We start from the raw sequence: 20,617 nt of genomic DNA on the forward strand, positions 1-20,617 counted from the left end.
ATGATCTAGTTGTATTGCTGTTTCTCCTAGATGGCTGAATCATGGCTAAAGATGGCTAAAGACTGGGTTAGAGCGCAAGATTTTGGCTGCTTTTTGTAAAGCGCTCTCGATCTGTAATGTCTCAGTACTTAAGAGTTGGCATAAAACATCAGTATTTTGGAGCAAAGAATATCTCTGCCCTATTCCTATAATTATCTCTGGGTGTCTAAATGTCAAAGAATGTAATAGAATGTGTTTCTCTCTCTCCCAGTGAATTTTCTCAGGTTTTTATGGAACCTTTTAGAAGATCTTTAACTTTTAACAATGTCCTTACTCAGTTAGTCACATAGTCTGGGTAACTGTGCTGCGCTACACCATACCGCTACATAATAGTCCTTGGGCAAGACTCCTAACACTACATTGGCCCACCTCTGTAATACGAGTAAGCTTGTAAGTAGCTCTGGATAAGAGTGTCAGCTAAATGCCGTAAATGTAAATGTAGAAAGAAAAAAAAAAAAGGATCCTAACTACCCAACACTACAGAAACTTCCATGGAAAGCGTCCAATACTAAGATCCCTGCATTTAATGAATAGCTGCTCTATTGTCCTACAGACAGCTGAGTGCGTTTCCTCTGTGCTTTCAGGTTTGAGGTGCTGTGTTTCCTGATGTTGTGTTATAACTCCGCTGTGGTGTACATGCCCGCCTCCTCCTACCAGGCTGCTTGCCGCATGAGTTCACGGTAAGGAAATAATCAGCAAAGCTAGAATTACACCCAAAAACCTGTAAAAAAGTAGACTGACTGAAAAATAACGACAAAATGTTAAAGACAGCAGAACTCTTTGGACCCGGCAGTCTTCTTCCATTGCTCCGAAGTTCTGTATTTCAGCAGTGGAAAGCGTCAGTGAGCACTGGGCACCTAACATCCTGATGACAGTTTGTGATTGGTTCTCCTTTGTTGTTACTCACCACTGCTGACCGGGAGCCCCCACAAGCCTTACAGTTTTGGAGATGCTCTTACCCAGTCGCCTGGCCATGAGGATTTGGCCTTTGTCGCTCAGATCTTCACACTTCACATCCACATCCAACATGTAGGGTGCGTCCAGTTTGCATACTGACTACTGATACGAACAAATCTTTAGTTTAGATAAAAGTGTGAAAGTTGAGTATACTCGAATATCCGTGGCGCACACTCAGAACCGCTCAGTTTTTGAGTGTGGTTATGATGGATCCTGTTATCCCACAATGCAATGCGAAGTGGAAAGGGAGGAGCTACTCATCTGGAACCCTAATTAGAAGAAAATGGCGGGTTGTGATGCAAGTGCAGCGGCGACGGCAGAAGGAGAACTTTCGGTGACGTATGTTGGCATAGCAACACTTCATCACTTCCTGTTAGTACAAAACAGGCCAGTACATATATATTAGTATATAGTCTCATTGTCTTTGACCATGAGACCCGACTGATTGGATGAGTGAGCATTGTGTGTGTGTGTGTGTGTGTGTGTGTGTGTGTGTGTGTGTGTGTGTGTGTTTCTCTTCCAAATTAAATTAAAGGGTTTTCCTGCTTTTGTTGGAGTAACTGTCTACTGTCCAGGGAAGTTTCCACACACCCTACAGCTGTCTAGCACAGACATGCCGTCCTCATCTGGTCCACCATGATTCCATGAGTTGAAATAAGATGGGAAAAGTGAGGATGTTGGAACAACTTATAAATTAAGAGGAAAAAAAGACCAGTCATATATTAGTCACACTCTCTGTGTGCAGCAACAAGACGGGGAGTCCCAAAACTATAGGAAAACAAACCCACACATACACGCAGGCAGACGGACACAGACTGGCCACTAGCTGTGAGGCCCTCTGTGGGTTTTTGCTGGTATTTTATGTGTCAGCCTTCTCTTTTAAAGGTTCTGGCCCTTAGTCTATAAACATGTACACTTCCCCTCACTATTGTTACTCTGCATTAGGTTTGTTTGAGCCTATGAATTACATGTCTTCTCTGATTTCAGTGTGTGTCTGTGTGTTGTAGTTTGTATGATTTCACAGTGCTCTATGTGTGCGTTTGTATGTGTGTTTCAGGCTCTGTGTGTGCGGGTTTCCACGGCAGCAGCAGAAGATGTGGCAGGAGCCGTGTAACCGTGTGGTGCTGGACCCTGAGTTCATGGTGCAGATGCTCACTGCCGTCTATCACGCCATGTAAGTGTTACACATGCCCACACAGACACGGACACACACGGATGTAAACTGTGAACCACACATTTGATTAAATCCATGCTTTTCAGAAACTTATAGACACTGGACCAGAGTCATGAATCTCATTGTTAACGGAAGAAAATGTGCAGCACAGTATTTTATCTCAGCTTAATTCTCTGTGTCTGTGCTTAGCGTGCCGCTGTCTTTTAAACAGCATGGTGTCTTTGGGCTCTGAGTGGTACAGTGGAATAGTCACTATGACCAGAGGATCGCTGGTTCGATTTCCAGTCAAGCTGCTAGCTGCCAGCAACCAGGGCCCCGAGAGAGCACCATTGGCTTTGCTCTCTCCAGGATACCCATCCTGGAGAGAGCAAGGCCAATGGTCACTCCAGTGCAGTGCTGGTCGGCACTGGCATTTGCTGGCTTGTGCATCAGAGCCAGGTACATGGCGCGTTGGTTGTCCGGTGACGTTGCATCAGCGGCGGTTTGGAAAAAGAGACTATGGCTGGCCACACATATGTCTGAGACACCCTCCCAGTGTCTGGAGCATTGCGTGTGATGGGGGGAGAATATGTATGCGTTGGATAACTGGCGATCCAAATCCCAAAAAAAATTGTATTAATGAGCTCTGATTTCCATCAGAAGACAGTCAAAGACATCTCATTGGCAGTTGTGAGGTCATGCTCAGTCCACAGATTATATTGATTAGTAGTAGTAGTTGTAGTAGTTGTTGTAGTAGTAGTCATATTATTAGTATAGTATAGTAGCAAAGACACTGGTCTCCTGGACATGAAGCAAGAGCCACCATAGAGACTCATACTAGAGACTCAGGTTTTGGGTATGATTGGTGTGTTTACACTAATGTGTAAATAAAGCACATTTGGGTTGACTCACATCGGTGTGTGTGCATCTGAGCTTTGCATGGTCCTCCAGTCATGTAACTCAGCCTCTCCCTATCTATATCTATCTATCTATATACATATCTGTATATGTACCATGTATCTCAGGTAATCAGCATATGGTTCATCCGTGTTGAGCTTTTTTGCATGACTGTGTGGTTTGCAAATGAGGGCAAAGAGCTGTAGTGCCAGATTTGACAGGAACTGCAAAATCTTTTAGGAATTAACAAATGTTTCCCCCCAATGTTGTTTACAGTAAATCCACCGAGAGCTTCAAGTGTTATGCAGGATGGATCCTCATGAAACTACTTGAGGGAACAGCAAGCGTGTGTACAGCGGCATCAAGGCAAAGGGGGCTATTCTGAAGAATTTAAAATATGCATTTTGGTCATTGTTTAGTTCCATATGTGTGGTTTTATAGGTGTGATGCCTTTGTTGCGATCTATAACTTCTATCATTTGGAAATTTAAGGAAAATCCTTCTATAAGACATTTTTAAGATTTGACTGGTACATTGTACAGTGCAGATTGACAGTTGCTTCTTTTTTAGAACCTGCATGAAGTGTTATATGACTGACTGGACCTCACCTAAAATATTCCCCAAATAGTCACTTTCCCTGGTTTGACATGTGTTTGTTTTGAGCATCAGTGTACGAGTACTGATCCAACACTGACGATCTTAAATGCTGATGTATTTAACCTATTTCTACAGTCTGTGGTCTACATCAGACCACTCTTTCTTTCTTTTTTTCAGCGTTATTTAATCATGTAGGGAAGCCTTCAGAGCAGGAACTAGAATAATCTCTGCTTAGAAAATACTCCAAAAAGAGCCGGTAAAGACAGTTGTAAATAAAATAAAATAAAATCTATTTTTCATTAAGACAGGGCCATCGAGCGGGGATAGGGGGAAATGGCTGTGGCCCATTTTTCCCTTTCTCCATGTGACACAGTATGTTATTGGATATAGGACACATGAGCAGTATTTTCGGAAATCGAACAGAGACGTCGCAGTGGATACTCGCCTGTGTGTGTGTGTGTGTGTGTGTGTGTGTGTGTGTGTGTGTGTGTGTGTGTGTGTGTGTGTGTGTGTGTGCGCACACGCATGCAAATGGTAACTGAAACCGGTCGTGACAGGGCAGAACCAGATGGGGAACCACACTGTCTGTGTTGCTCCGACATGCTTAGCATCTCTCCCCCTGCAGACAGCCCTCGATTAGCACTGCCTTCATTCCATTAGCAAGACGCAGGGGAGCAGCCCATTTCATTGAATCTGTACGCAGTCACTGCTAAATGTGTTAGAGATGATAATGAAGTCTCTGCACCGATTGGACCGATATGAGAGAAAAGGACAAGGAGAAATAGAGACAGAGGGAGAGGGACAATAGAGACAAACAAGATAGAGAAAAGGAGAAAAGTGAAATGAGAAATGCTGGGCTTGCTATGACCTTTGTTGCCTATAATTACAGGGGTGTTAGATAATATCTATATATCGAAATAAGTTTTGCAATTCTCTTCTGTTTGCGATTCTCAATAGCACTAGATTTTGGTGAACAGCTTACATGTCAAGATAAGGGGCTTACAGTGGTTCATTTAATGTTGTGTTGAAGCCCAGACCACTAGATGGCAGTGTTGTACTCTCTCTTCAGATCCCACTTCTAATTGGATAAAAGATTGTATGCATATGACAGTTTCTTTATCCTGTTAATTAAAAAAACCTGTATCACAATACACATTATATGTCCAAAAATTTGTAGACACCTGCTCCTCCAGAGTGGCTTTTGAAATCAAGGGTAATAACAGGGAGCATATTTTCCCTTCGCTGCAGTACCGGCCTCTACTCATCTGCAAAGGCCAGAAATGAGCTTCAGCACTGTAGAGTTCCACCGGTCCACAGCATCTATGCTGCAGGGTTTTATACCCCTGTATCTATCAAATAGCATTGAGTATGGTGACTTTAGACTCATATGTGTCTGCCAGTGTCAGTCATGGGTGCACCGTAAAGTTGCAGTGTCTGGATACTTTTGTCCGTATAGGGTAGCACAATGTTTTAAACTGTGAATACCTACTGTGTTACCAGGTTCTTTCCAATACACAGCCTTAGCTATAGCTGAAGCAGTTTTCTGGTTCTTCATGATGTGACCATGCTTCTAATAGAATGTAGAGTGACTTCTGTGTGTGTGTGTGTGTGTGTGTGTGTGTGTGTGTGTGTGTGTGTGTGTGTGTGCGTGTGTGCGTGCGCGCACGCACATTTTTTGTGTGTTCCAGTTATAATGGGGAATGGGACCTAGGGAGAGAGGCGCTGGATGACATTTTGTACAGAGCCCAGCTGGAGCTCTATTCTGAGCCACTACTGGTGAGAATTGAATTGACACTACATTACACTGGCTAATGTAACTGTACACACATGGACACTTTGCAGTTGAAACAGACTGTATATAATAACTTCCTGCATGGGATACTGCTACATGCATACACGTCTACTGTATGCATAACTGTATTGTTCTTGAAAGTCACTGCATATGCTGATATGGTGCACATACTGTGATCAGTTTAGCTCAAAATCCAATAAATCTTTTATTATTTTTAAAGAATTTGGAATTATTGCATATGCATTTGGTTGCATTTGGTTGTTTTTCCCTAACTAAGCTGTCTCTACCTGCACGCATCACTGCTTCTCCCTGTACTCACTTTCCTCAGTTGGGGAACGCAATGAAGAACTCCTTGCCGGACAGCGCTCCAGATGGCTCTCGTGGAAAGAAGGTCCTGCAGGTGGAGGTTACGCCTACCATAAGCAGAATCTCGCGCTCAGCTATCACAGCTGCATCCATCCGCAGACTCCGCTGGAAGAGAGAAGGTAAGGGACCTTTAAGCATGAAGTAGAAATGGCACCCCCTTCTGTTCACATCATTTAACTGGTATATTTTTTTCTCCAAACCCTGTTTTGTACCTTATACCACACAATACAGGTTCAAGATCACTTGTCAGTACTCTTTGTACTTGAACCTTGAAATGGATTCAGACCTATAATTTAATTATATAATATAGTCATGCATTTTTCCTTACTCCCTACTCATAGAACAGAGCTTTCTCCCTCTTTTTTTCGATTACTACCTTCCACATTTTTTCCACAAGTAAAGATGAAGAGGTCGAAATTGTGAAGTAGTTCATATGGATTTGGAATCACTCAAAAATATTGAAATATCACCTGTATAAATTTTAACACATCTCATTGACTGAAACAAGGACAGACTTTCCATTAACTTGAAATAAGTAAGGCATTGGACATAAAATGATGTACTGAATGTAAATTTCTGTGCTAAATATAAATTCTTTAAATTATCATTTAAAATAACATTTTTAAACTTCTTCATAACTAGGCATCAAAAATGTCATGATTATGAAAAACTGTATTCAAACTTTTGACTAGCACATTTTTGTACTAAAATAAAGTGTTTTATACCCCTCATCTTAGCCAGTCGAACTGCCAGCCAGCCAGCCAGTCAGCCAATTAGCCAACCAGCCAGCCAACCAACCAGTCGATCAGCCATACAGCCCACCAGGCAGCCAACTGATCAGCCAAACACACACACATCGCAGACATTCGATGACATTACACATTATGAAAGTTAGTCTGGTTTAATAGAATTCAGTTCTTTTTGAGACAGTTGAGACTGTGATTTCCATTCATGAGGCCTTAGGGAATAAAGCATGTGAATGAGAAGAATTGAGGAGAAATTTCATCTCAGTCATAATGTTTATTTTGTTGTCATCAAAACCTTTGTGATATGAAAGCCACACCCCTGCCATGGCTTTTTACTGTGCATGTAATTGTTTAAACCTCCTCACATATTGATTTTACAAATGTTCAAAATCTTCATAATGATCATAATCTTCTGCTGCTGATTCAGGGATGTAGTTATGCAACAAGACATCAGATTTCACTCGTTTCCTCTGTATAGGGATGGAGTCCGTATAGGAATCTTTTTTACTTCCCTGTTTCAAACTTAGTTTTGAACTTGTCTAATATTTGATCATCACCTCCATGCTGTTTCTGTAATGTGGAAGCTGTTTTGTCTTTCCGTTGTCTTCTTTTGTTCTTTGAGTCTTGTGTGTTTGCTATTCAGTACTATAGCCATGCATAGCCAAGCGCTCCGCTGTCGAGTGCTGTGTGGTGAAGTAGAACAGAACCCGCACTAAGGAGCACGTTTCCGCCCTGTTGTGTTGAATCACAGATTGTTTTGACTTCTCAACCGAAGCAGAGTTCAACCTCACCATCCAATCCAGTCGCTACGCCCCCAAGGACCCGACAGCCAATCCCATGCGAGGAGGGAGGGGCATACTCATGGTCACAAACGAGGGTAGGCGGTTGTGGAGTGGGGGTGAGGAGACACAGAAAGGAGGAGGGCCTTCCCTTCAAATTTGCTCCAATAATGTTCCTTCCTTTCGAGTACCCCAGCTTCCCTCTGCTAGCTCTCCAGTTGCTTGCTCGGAACTAAACATTAACAAATCCCGACGTCTTGCCGAACTTGTACCGAACGCCTTAACGGTATGCTGGGTTTGGGTGAGGGGTGAAAAAAAAAAAGTGCATATGCATGAAAGCCCAATAAACTAAACAACCTTCGACCTCTCCACATCCTGTTTTAGCCCTCTTTTGGTGCTGCCCATTGGTCACTGACTGAGCATGCTCAACCTAAGTAGGATACATAAGAGCAGCCGTTAGAACAAGTTTCCTCTGTAGCTTTTGGTAGAAGTTGTAGGTTCTCAGTTAGGCAGAATCTGGACCCATCTGTGTTATGGGACAATATGCCCTGCCTGAGAGTGGCCTTAAGTGTCCTCTTCCTCACAGCTGTTGGCAGACTGTTTAAAGAGGATACTTTCCCTGGTGTATGCTATAACTAGACATATGGACAGCATATCCATAGCCTTTAGTGATTGTGACTAAACAACATCTGCTACAATTTCATCATTGATTATAACAGATTTAAGGTTATATTTATGGCCTTTGGCAGACTCTGTTAAGCCAGAGTGACTTATAATTGTCATGTCACAGTATCACAGTAGCACTATGTGTATGAGCTATCTGCAGTACATATGAACTTGAGTAACACGTGTAAAGCAATACTTACATTTATGAACAACTTATTTCATAAGACACACAGTAAACAACACTTCCTGCTGGTCCAGGAGATGGAACTGGTCACTTTCTGGTCTGAATCCCACTTCTCTAAACTGTAGGCCGTTGCTGCCCCTGTTTAAATGTACTTAAGGACCTGTGTAGCTGCACATACAGTAAACAGAGCCGTTCATGTCTACAGTCGCTCTGGTCTTCTTTATAGAAATTAAACTTTTGCACTTAAACTTAATCATTAATATATGGAACTAATTGGGTTCATAATCTGCCTTATACACTGATCAGCCATAACATTAGTGCCTAATATTAAATAGGCCTGCCTTGTGCTGCCACAACAGATCTGACTATTCAAAGCATGGACTCCACAAGACTCCTGAAGGCGTCCTGTGGTATCTGGCACCAAGGCGTTAGAAGCAGATCTGTAAGTTGGGAGGTGGGACTTCCATGAAATGAATAAATGAGCTTTAAGTGCCCATGACTCTTTTGCCGGTTCACCAATTTTGGACCACTTTTGGTTGGGTACTGACCACTGCATATCAGGAAACCCCCACAATACATCTCACCCCTTGACAGATGCCACCGTAGATTAAGATAATTAATAATCACTTAATGGCTGATCTGTGTAAATGTTATTATTTAGGAATGCTTCATAATAGTATGATACACTTCATAAAACATCATATCTTGCAATTTAGGTCATAAGACATTCATAAATACTTTAGTATTGCTTTATAAATGTTATTGTATGCTTTCATGTATGTGTTATGAAACCACTGCGCCAGTAGCTTTTACATAAAGTGTTACCCATCTTACAGAGGTTGGCAGATATTACTCCGGAGTGTTGCCCAAGTATCAGTATAGAGGGGTGTTCTTGCCTGGGCTTGAAAACAAACCCAAGATCCCAACAGGAAGCAGTTTGTATATTCAGAATAAAGAAATTATTAGATAAGTGATTTAGAAATGTTGCCCCCTTCTCTTAAAGTTGCAATTTCAGAGCTTTTCTTATGGCGGATTACTCACTGAAGAGAGGAGAGTTAGCTTCTGGTTTGGAAAAATATTGGGAGCAAGCTCAGTTAGTGAGGAGGAGTCTTTCCCCTGACCATTTGACCGTCATTCCTCGCCTCGCCTCCAAGCATGCGCATGCCGAGGCAGATTGGCCCTTCAGACACAAGCTTCAGATCAAGCCCCCGGAGGATCCAACCCAAAAGAGGCGGATCTTCCAGTGCTCCAATCCATGTTCAGCTCCAGCACCTTCGCGTCTCCTTGTCCTCTAGCTGCAGCTGTGAGCCAGATGCTTTCTGGCACACACCCCGGTCTGTGGATACCCATGGACTTCATGTTAGTCGCTGAACCTCTAGCCCTTTAGCAAATGGTGTGCCAATTACAATGACCTGATCATCAGGTCTGACTCAAAATTTAAGTGAATACTCAATGTCCAGTAAATCCACACAGCCCTTGATTGACGAGCCCCAGGAGTGACAGGAGAGCACACGTGCTGGCGGTCTCAACATCTGCATGTCTTCCGTTATTCTTCTTTTGTCTTTCTCTCCTTTGGCCCTTTATCCCTCTTTCTTTTAGAACACTGGCCGCCTGTGGAGAACAGAAACATACAGACCCAGATTATGCCTGCCTAATTCTGCATGCTACTTCTGTCTCTCTCTTTATCTCTGTTTCTTAATCTGTCTTGAATGTCTTCCTGTATTTTATTTATTTATTTATTTTTTAACTCCGTCTGTGGCGTTTAATTATCTTGTCCTAGCTTTTAGGATAACCTCTGAGCTGATCATTCTGCTTTTATGTTATGTTTTTGTTGAAGTTAAAGAGTGACTTTAGGAACTAAAACTGGTTTCATTCATGAGTGTCAATTTGATCTCATGAGACATGCTGTTATTCATTCCAAACCTCAGTTTAAATAGGTCATAGTTCCACAATGGATGGACCACAATAACACACTTAAGCCCTTCGACTCTGTATGTAAACGTACACATCAGTTCTTCACTCTTATGCCAGTCATAATTGCCATCATTTTCATAGGCCCTAAAATAGAACCCTGTGGGACTCCACAAGATATGCTAAAGCAAATGGTTGCCAATTTATTCACAATAGTGTCTACATAAGGTTAAATAACTGAATAATAAACCTAGGGTTCAGTATGTTAAAATTAAACAAATAAAAAAGGGCCTGAATTGGCCAATATCTTCCAATGAATTTCCTTGAATCTGTGCACAGCTTTGGTCTTATAAAGATGGATCCCACTGTCCTGAACTAAACAAATCCCAAAAGATCTTCATAAAAAAATTTAAAGTGGGTTTTAAGTGGGTATTTAATCAGAATGGTTGGTGAATAAGGCCCACAGTTATATATATGCTCTTAAAAATAAAGGCGCTTCAAATGGTTCTTTAAGTGATTCCATAGAAGAACCACTTATGGTTTCATACAGAACAGTTTTTGTAATAGAGAGGTGTTGTAGTTTTAAATGTCTAAATAACCTTAACTTGGTGTAAAGGTTCTTAAAATATTCTTCACATTCACACGTTTACAAGCATGGTTCTTTATGAGTCAAAGGTGGTCTTCTGTGGCGTCGTTCAAAGAGCCATTAGAGGCACAATTGTAACAGAGACAGGGTTAGCTTCAGCCGTTACGGCTGTAGTTACAGTAGGACTGATATAAAACCATAAAAACACCTCAAACATTATCATGAGTGCTGATGAACTGGGAGAGGAACTGGCCTATTTTTAACTCCACTTCAATCTCATTTAGCTCCAAGTGTCAGGGCAGAGCTCCTCTATTGAGAGCTATTGCTTTTACCCATTTGTTCATGTGAATTTAGGAAATTTGATTAAACTAAATGGGCTTGGTAGGTAAGCTCTGTCCACAGCTGAAATACAGTATGAATTGAAGAGGTGACGCATGTAGAGACCATTACGTAGTACAAGTAATTTATCACATACGATTTCACCAGAGGGCATTCGTGTGGATAAGACTTAAGCCCTATTTGAGCTGGATTAGATTTACCTGGGGAGGTGCTATAATTCTAAGGATTAACGAGATCCACGATTTCAAACCTCTGTGAACCTGCAAAATCTGTAGGTTTTACAGGTCTGACAATCATATTCTGGAGTCACTGGCTTTCTGTAATTCACCAAACCTGGATCCCCCTCAGTAATAGTAGTGCTGTTGGAACTGACCTCATGGTAATGTAATAACAAAGCCTGGGAATTGGAGACGCACTGATGTTAAATAATGAGGTATAATATGATATTCAACACATTATATTGTTACCATACACACTTTGAATTACCATTACTGTGTTTTAGTTAAAGAGGCTGCAGTTTAGTAACTAGAAACGATCTGTTCTCTGTATTAAGAGATAAAAATGTGGGTATTTATTTTAAATAAATGCAAGAAAGGTAATATAAAATTCTGCCTAAATTACAGTGAGAAAACCAACATGTTCTAAAAATGAGATGTAAATAACATAAGAAACCAGATAGACTAAATGACACTTTCCCAAAGTTCCCAACAGGTTGTAGCGGTTAAGCTGATAAATAACAAAGTATATCTCATAATTGAGTAATTATTTAAAATAACAATGTAAACACAAATTTGCATTCAATCTTACTGTAACATCACATTTTCAAGCAGGAAGCAAAGCTGGAAAAATCAGGTATTTTTGTTGGGTAAAAATTGTGCTAAGAGATGAGTGTGTAACATTAACAAATGTAACATAAAACAAAATAAACAAATCTAGACTGTAAAAGAAAGCAGTGATTTTTTAAAAATATTTTTTTGTCTGATTTTCCACTGCATGGTACCTCCTACACTCCAGCTCTACTCCTATGTTGGTATTCTGCTAACTTGTCGAAGCATGCGACCATGGTGTATATTTATAGACTGAGCTGCCTAAATAAATCAGCAGGCAGATATGTCGATAAGCCAAAAGCATCGTAGCAGAGAATGCTCTCAGCAGAAGTAGAATTACTTTATTATGTATTTGCATAGTGTAAATCACTATATCAGGGTAAGTGTAAGGTAAATGAGGTGATAAGAAATGTGATGATAACCTGAGATAATAATCATGAAAAACACATTAAAACATAAAAAAATTATTAATCAGCACCTGCACTGTAAGGCGTATTGATGGGTTGCACAACTCTGCAACACTGCAATATAATTTTTTTTTTTATAGGTTAGCTCAATAAAAAAAAAGGACAGTTAGCTTGTAACAGGCACTCGGGTCACATATTAGCTACCTTCTTTTGTCTCAGTTTTAAGATTTATTTAATGGCTTAAACTGGAAGTGTGTTTTTATAATTGTAGCAGTAACCGGTTAGCTGGATAGCTTTCACCTACATGTCCAGACAGATAGATGGAGCATCTCGCTATATGTCCTGTTATAAAGAACAGGGGGGGATAGGGCGATAGGGAAAGCAAAGACATGGTCTCCATGGGCAACCACTGTGCAAAATGAATGATGGCAAAAGGCCATTTGGAAAGACAGAAATCCATAACATGTATATCATCGCTGTCCAGTGAAAAATATGTATTTCCAAAATGGAGGCTTTACAGGGAAAGGCAAAAATTTGATTAACTTTTAAATGGAGGTCAATGTAAAATAAGAGTTTATTACAAGTCATTTAGAGCATTTCTATTGGTCCATTCACCCATATATATATATATATATATATATATATATATATATATATATATATATATATATATATATATATATATATATATATAATATTAACACAGTATACAGAGCAGCTACAGACTTCATGGAGAAATACAAAAAGGGACAAAAATGGGGATACATGGTTTTCATTGGACAGCAGTGATATGTAAGTTGAGATGTACGGTTAAGTCGTTGTTGTGGTATCTGCAGCCCGCTCTTCATCAATACAGGCCCACTGCAAGTTACAGAACCTGTGTACATCTGGGCTAAGGCATTTCGATCTGATCAGCCTTGTGGTATTTTGAAAAGAAGCACAGATAATAAATTAGCCAGTCAGACTGAATAACAGACCCTCCCCTGGATAAATGAATCCAGCTCTGAATATTGTTTCACACTGCAGCCTTATGGTCACGTCTTCTTATCCCCTGAAAAGCCTGAAATGGTATCTCTCTCTCTCTTTTCCCTCCTCTTTCTCTCTCAGATGCAGACGGCATGAGTGGAGGCGAGGAGTCCTTCAACCTCAACGACCCTGACGAAGGTTTCTCCTCGGGCGCCTCCAACAGCAGCCAGCCCAGTGGAGGCAAGCCTGGGGGCAGCAGTGGAGGGGTTCGAGCCAGCAGCCAGAAGAGCTCCAAGAAGAGCAGCATTAGTCGCATGTCCCGGGAGAGGGAACGGGAAGCCTCGGTGGAGAAGCATAAAGAGCCGTTCATAGACGTCCAGCCGTCTCAGAGAAAACATCAGCAGCAGCAGCAGAGGCCACAGTCACCCCCACCCATCATCACTCTGGATGCTATTGAACTGAGTCCCATTAAGAAGCATCAGAGCTTCTCCATGGGAGGGGCTGTTCTGACTCGGACAGCTAGCGCCTCATCCAGCATGAACGCAGGACGTGGCGGGTCCCGGGACGGAGCTGGAGTCGGAGCTGGGTCTCTAGACCTTGAGGAAGGGACGGCCATGGCTGGGCGATCAGGCTCTGGAGGCGGGTCCCATCGCCACTCCAACCTAAGCCTAAAGGAGGAGCACCTGGTGCGGCCTGAGGAAGGCAAAGAGCTGCTGTCTCCTGGAGCTCCTCTCACCAAGCAGTCACGCTCACCTAGCTTCAACATGCAGATCATATCACAGGTGTAGCCCACCTGGCTACCCACCTAGTCACCATCTCCTTGCCTTTGTCTTGTTTCTCTTAGTCTTTTTACTGTTATTTGTTTTGTTTTTTTTGTTTAGAGCCCTGATCAGTGGGTTGCATCAGGGAGTGATGGTTAACCATGTAAGGGAATGTGTTTTTCAATCTGATCTCTATCTTCCATGTCTATAGCATACAAGCTAATTACCATGGACCACTGAAGCACCTGCCCATTGGTGTGTATTATTAGTGTGTTTTGGTGTCAACGTTTCTTCTGTACGTTTTCTAAATTGTGGTAGTCGACTGTACAATGCTAACACTGTAAACAGAGATTAGATTGGAACACCTCTGGATTATTCCTTTAAACTGTAGGCCTATTATCTCCTTAAACCCTTAGGACCCATGTGTAGGTCCGTGCTTCAGTTCCTCCATCTCATAACTATGTAACTTGCACATAAGTCTCATAGTAGCTACTGAGTAATTAGTAATTAATAGTAGTTACTGCACAACTACTAATAACTACTGATTAAGCCTTATTTCTGTATCCTGAGGCTTATTATCCAGTATAGGCCATAAAATACTCAGATACTGCCATGAAACTATCACGTAAAGTCTGAATTTATGATCGTGAGGAAATTAAGAAAGTAAGTCTTCAATCACTGGCAGGTCCTTAGAGATTAAGAGTTAAGCTCCACTGTGTCTTTCTTTCTTTATTTTTCTTTATTTTTTTTTCTATATCCTTTCAATCCCCCCCTTCCTCTCTTGCTATCTCTCAGACCAAATGAAGCATTCCACTTGAGGCAGACCAACACGTGACATGGTGTTGGATGTAATGCCTGGTCTACACTGGTCAAGGGGTCAGAGTCCAGCATCTCCACTGTGAGGCTAAATAAAGCTGGGAAGAGAGCAGTTTCACTGTGGTGTGACAATGACAATACTACCCTAGGCTTTCTCTCTCTGAATGCTTAACTAAAAAAAAAAACAACAACAGTATGCTGGTTGGATCATTTTCACTGATTGACCAAAATGGTTCATGATTATCTCAAATGCTGCCCTCTCTGGGGTCGAGAGTTGTCATCTTCTGCATCATCTTAAAGGAAATTATGAAATTTTAAATCTATATTTAATTGCAGTGGAGTGCTGCTCAAACCTGACTGATGGGTCAAGTCAACAAGCGTTGACAAGCGACTCTCTCTACACGCTTGAAATTAAAGGTGCGACAAAGGGTTCTTTCAGTGATGCCATAGAACAACCACTGTTGGTTCCATGAGGAAGCATTTTTGTAAAGGGATATACACCGATTAGCCATAACATTAACATATTGACAGGTGAAAGTGAAAATCATTGACAATCTTCATCTACAGTGGTATCTTTCAAGGGGTGGGATCTACATAATAGGCAGCAAGTGAACAGGCGATGTGTTTAAAACAAGTGTAAGGATCTGAGCTACTTTGACAGAGGCCAGATTGTAATGGCTAGATGACTGTGTTAGATTAGCTCCGAAACATCAGGCAGGTCTTGTAGGGTTTTTAATGTATGCAGTGGTCAGTATCTACCAAAAGTGGCTCGAGAAAGGAACCGGACAGGGTCATGGGCAACTTAAGGCTCATTTATGTAATCTGTGGAGGTCCCACTTCACAACTTACAGGACTTAAAGGATCTGCTGCTGACAATACCAAAGAACACCTTCAGAGGTTTTATAGAGTCCATACCTTGATTGGTCAGATCTGTTTTGGACCTACTCAAGTGGTGTTAATGTTGTGATTTATTAGTGAATGTGGGAAGAACCTTTTAAAAACCTTTTATTTACTAATTTAAAGATCTTCACGCTCACAGCTCCTTCAATTAATTCATTCCTTTTTTATGGACCCACAGTGGTTCCTGTGTGTCATTGTTTAAAGCACCCTTTGTAACATCTTTTATAAGAAAAATGAAACAGTGTAGTATGTGGGGACCAGGTATATTATTTTGGGAAATCAGAGTTTAGTTTACTCACATATTCTATGTTTTGTACGAAGTAAGCAATAAAGCAATAAGACTTCAGTTGTTCACCTGACAAGATTCTACACAATCACAGCAGGGTCTCGATATGCATTCCTGCTGAACCCTCGGGTCATGTGCAATCTCGATCAAGCTCTTCTCTAATGTAAACTCTGTTTTTCTGTTTTTCCTTTTTCTTTTTGGTAACTTTCATTGCTTGGGTCCGTCCCAAAGACTGGGCTTTATGTTTTCAACCTGTACACATTAAGACACTGAAGCTAGAAAATCAAATGTAATTATTAATTATTATCTGCAATCTTAATTTTGATTTGAAGGATTGGTATTGTCTAGGAAAATACAGTCATACTGGTTTGTTTTTAAACATATTTAATCAAAATCAAATGTTTTTTGTTGATTTCTAGTTGTTTTAGCACTCTCTGTCTTGTTCTCTCGGTCTTCAGACAAAAAAAGAAGCCAAGAAACTTGAGGACTTTGGCCAATCTGCTGAGCGTCTGACTAAATCTGTGGAGAAAAGGAAAACGTTGCTGACTTGACCGACTTCACACTTTGACTAAGCGAGCCTCAAAAGTTGACTACTGAGCTGAGCAGGCAACTCTTTTCTAAGACCTTACGTCTTCAAGAGTCTTGTGACAAACCCTCAAGAGTGTGATTCCGGCCTGCTGTAATCAGCGTTCTGCAGTTAAAGACATATGATCATTCTGTAAGCCTTTATCGTCTAGTAATGCCATCAGAAGTCTTAGTGTATGTTTCTATACGTCTGGTTTGCTGTGAGTTCGTACTGTGTTTGTGCTGAGCTGTTAACAGGAGTCTGTGTGCTGCTGTTTCACATCTGGAATGAGAGGCAATTGGACAGGGATCCACGATTCATTAGTTCTACCTCGTCTTCTTTCTGTTAGCGGTTCAGACACAGGACTTGCATCCTGACGCAATGTCAAATGCCCACATATAAATGTAAGCAGTGTTATCGAGAAGTAATATCCATGGTTCTGCTGACCAGCAGCATTTCTTTTAAGGCAGTGAGTGGATGAAGAATATTTTAAAGATGATTTGGGAGAGTCTCTTTACTGTTGTAGTCTAATATTATCGCATTTTCTTCTTGTGACCGAATGGGAGTGATAGCCTTTCATGCATACACTAATAATGCCTCAAAAGGTCACTACCAAGCATTTCATTTGACCTAACATTTTTGTGTTTTGTGGCAAACCCTGCTGAAAATCTCCCATATTTCTCTTTTGGGGTGAACGGCCAAAGAGGGTGACCATAATGGGAAGAATGTAGGTTTGTAGATGCACCAGAATCTCAAACAGTCTGTATTCTTGAGGGACTTTTCATGTTGTTACTGTGATTCTACAGCATTACTAAGCTGGCTGAAAGTTGGCAGGTTAGTTTGAATGTTAGGACTCTAGTGGTCATCACGGGTTAGTGTAGACTGAGCCTATGATTCCTCATGATGCCTCTTTATCTCTCCTCGTCTTGTGCCAGTACCCTCCTGAGAACAACTCTGGAACTCCAGTGTCTTCAGCGACTTCAGTTTATAGCTTTAAAAACGTTAGATGTATTTAAGCTAGAGAAAGTTTGTTCTGTTTGGATGAACTCGTGTCCACCTATGGTTCTTACCCACTTACACAGCTACCCATATCTCCTTTTTTTTAATATTTACTTTGCTTCCACAAATTTCCACAATTGCTCTGCTGTAACTAGCTGCTATTAAGATCTCGATTGTGTGTGAACATGTACGTACCTACCTACTTGTGTAAGCTAGCATTGTGGCGTGTGGATCTGCAGATGTACAACGTTTCTGTAGGTGTTGCATTATTGTATGTGTGTGTGTGTGTGTGTGTGTGACACGTGTAGGGTGTAGTATCACACTGCAGTTATCCTTAGCAGTCACATTAGTGGGTCATTGAGGTGGGGCGAGTTTCTTCGAAGCTTTGTAGCACAAATAGCTTGTAATGGTGGTTTAGGATGACTTCAGTTCTACTGAGCTTTTGCAACACAATTCAGAGAAGTTCAAAAGCTACCGTGGACCAGTGGACGGCCACTGGTTTATGCACTCCCTGCTGTACTGATTTGGGGTCTAGACTGCCGCCTGGACAATAACTGTAGCAGTTGTGAATGTGTTGCAGTTCTACAAGTTGGGCTTTGTTCTTTTTGCCAGGAGACAACTCCGTTCCCATCTGCTGAAGTGTTTCCCATCCATGACTGACTGGCGCCTACTGCTGGCTACATGCTGGACTGACAGCATCATTGGCCCTGGTCCTGATCCCACTCTCATAGGCAGAAGTGTGTTGCTCTCATTGCATGTGATACGTTAAGGCCTTGTTTTCATTCGATGCACTTTATCCAGCCTTTGTCTTTGCTGTGGTTCGTGGCTCACAATAGATGTGTATGTGTGTACAAGAGTGTGTGAGGGAAAACTCTTGCCGGAGGTGCAACACAGGACACAGGCAAATGCCACCTCCAACTGCAATCTACTCAGCAATGAAACTTCAATGGAACCTACACTTAATTTCCCACCCAAGCCAAATACACTGTACTGGAACCACTCTTAAGGTGTTAAAGCAGTCTGTTAAAACTTTCTGTTCCTCCTCCAGACACAACAGTGGCCCCCGTTTCAGTACAAATTGATTCTATGCAATGTTTCTGTTGGTTTATTTGTTTTTCCCTTCTCTCATAGTGGATCGAAACTCAGATCATTTGGTAACTGGCTGGATTGTTGATCTCAGATTGCTGGTCTGCTTGTCCTCCTCAGGTCTTTCAGTGAGGAACTGCGTTGGAGTTGCTGCTGATTCAAATGAACGATTTCAAATCAGGTGCAGGATCAGAGGTGATGAGCATTTCTTTATGGTAGTCTACAGGCCATACTGTATGTGTGTCAGTGTGCAAGAGAATATTAGCTAAAGCTACTCACTGTGGTGAGTATTGCCTGAGTCAGGTGCATCTTCTCAAAGCTGTAGGAGATGGGCCCGAGGTCTTGTGTGTCCCTCAAACAGCATCATGCAGTTATGCAAGCCTATAGAGTGAAAGGAAAAGGTGTACAGAAGGTTTTAGGCAGGACGAACGTAGAGCTGTAACAAAGCAATCTCAGAAGTGAAACACTGTACCATTGACGATGTAAATGAAAAGATTATTTTAAATTCTTGTAAATAAAACTGTACAAAAGAGTGAAAGCAAGAAGATAAGTTAATATCACTCTGCGATGCAGAAACAAAAGGAATCTGTATATTGGTGAATAAATCTTGTGCTGTAACTGATTTGTGTCTGTGACTTTATTCAGTTGTCCTGAGGTTTATTAGCAGTTTCCCAGCTTCCTGCCGTCTAAGCGACTTGGACTTCTAACAGTAGTGGGACCATTTTAATGCTGTATGAAGATTCATTAAAGAGTCGTATTCAATACGACTCTTTAACCCCACCATGTGGGGTTCGATTCCTGGTCTTTGATTCCAGGAATCGAGCCCCACATGGTGTAATGGCTCACTGGCAGGTAATAGTGGTATCTGTTGCTCTACACCAACCACAAAAACTGGGGTTTGGACACTGGGGTTCGATTCCTGGTCTGACTATGCTGTGCTACACCAAGTGAGTCCTTGGGCAAAACTCCTAACTCTACATTGGCGCACCTCTGGAGTGATGGAAGGTGCTCTATCCCATACTTTTGGGATGAGTTGGATAGTTGGGAATGGGGTGGGGTGGTGATCATCCAACATCTTGACCTCACTAATGCTCTTGTTGCTGAGTGCAATCAAATCCTCACAGTATTGCACCAATATCCAGTGGAAAGCCTTCTTCCCTGGACACTAGCGACAGTTACTCCAAAAAAGCAGGATAAACATTTCTGATATCCTTGATATTAGATGACATAAGCAGGTCTCACAATACTTTATCTGTAAGCATCACTTAGGTTATCAGAAATATATGGATGTCCACGGTCAGGAAAATAACTGCAGCGATTTGGTATAGAGACTATACATCCAGAAGTATCCTGAGTATCCACAGTATGGATGATCCATGTGTTAATAAACAATTCTGTTGAGAAACTCTGTGATCTGTTGCTGTGGCTAGAACAGGCGCTAATCTGTTGGTTTGCTTCCCAGACTGAGCAGCCCTTGAGATTGGCATCACTAAAATAAATCGCACTGAACTTCATAAATAAAACCTCCCTGCAGATCGGGTTCAAAGATAGCTGTGGTGTCTCTCCAAGTCCCCTTATGATCATTGTCTAAACATTTTAATGGATGCCAAGGGTTTCCATGATGATATAAAAGCCCTTCATCATCTTAAATAAAGGTAATGTAGGGGGAGGGCTTGTGGGGGTTGAGTGATTTTTTTTTTTTTTTTCCCTTTCCTTACTATGATCTAAAGGAGGGAGTCTGCAAGCTAATGTCGTTCTCTCACACATAAAAGGCCTAGTTTCTCTGTAGTTGTGCAAGCTAGGCTTCCTACTTTGACAGAGTTGTGTAAATTGTGTAAACTGTAGGTTTAAGTGGGGGGGACTACATTTTGCTTTTAAAAGCTTAGTGTAGTGAACCTAAACAAATGGCTACTGCTTGCAACTAGTGATAACCTGCATTTAGCTTGTTGCCCAATGTACAAATGAACCTCAATGCATGGAAGTGTCCAGGTAC

At 41.5% G+C, this 20,617-nt stretch overlaps 1 protein-coding gene across 2 annotated transcripts in view; it reads left to right on the forward strand.

The window, feature by feature from the left end:
* The window catches only part of LOC140560889 (hyccin 2-like), an 81,359-nt gene extending 62,117 nt beyond the window's left edge, over positions 1–19,242 (forward strand). The window contains exons 8-13 of one of the 2 annotated variants that reach the window (XM_072685536.1): positions 624–719; positions 2,054–2,170; positions 5,331–5,418; positions 5,763–5,919; positions 7,298–7,423; positions 13,353–19,242. In XM_072685536.1, coding sequence (XP_072541637.1) covers positions 624–719; positions 2,054–2,170; positions 5,331–5,418; positions 5,763–5,919; positions 7,298–7,423; positions 13,353–13,999 — 1,231 coding nt within the window. In that variant the 3' untranslated portion in view covers positions 14,000–19,242. The remainder of the gene's footprint in view (positions 1–623; positions 720–2,053; positions 2,171–5,330; positions 5,419–5,762; positions 5,920–7,297; positions 7,424–13,352) is intronic. The other variant, XM_072685537.1, reaches the window with a different exon arrangement.
* Positions 19,243–20,617: the final 1,375 nt, after the last annotated feature.

The sequence above is a fragment of the Salminus brasiliensis genome, chromosome 8, assembly GCF_030463535.1.
Source record: "Salminus brasiliensis chromosome 8, fSalBra1.hap2, whole genome shotgun sequence".
Taxonomy (NCBI): Eukaryota; Metazoa; Chordata; class Actinopteri; order Characiformes; family Bryconidae; genus Salminus; species Salminus brasiliensis.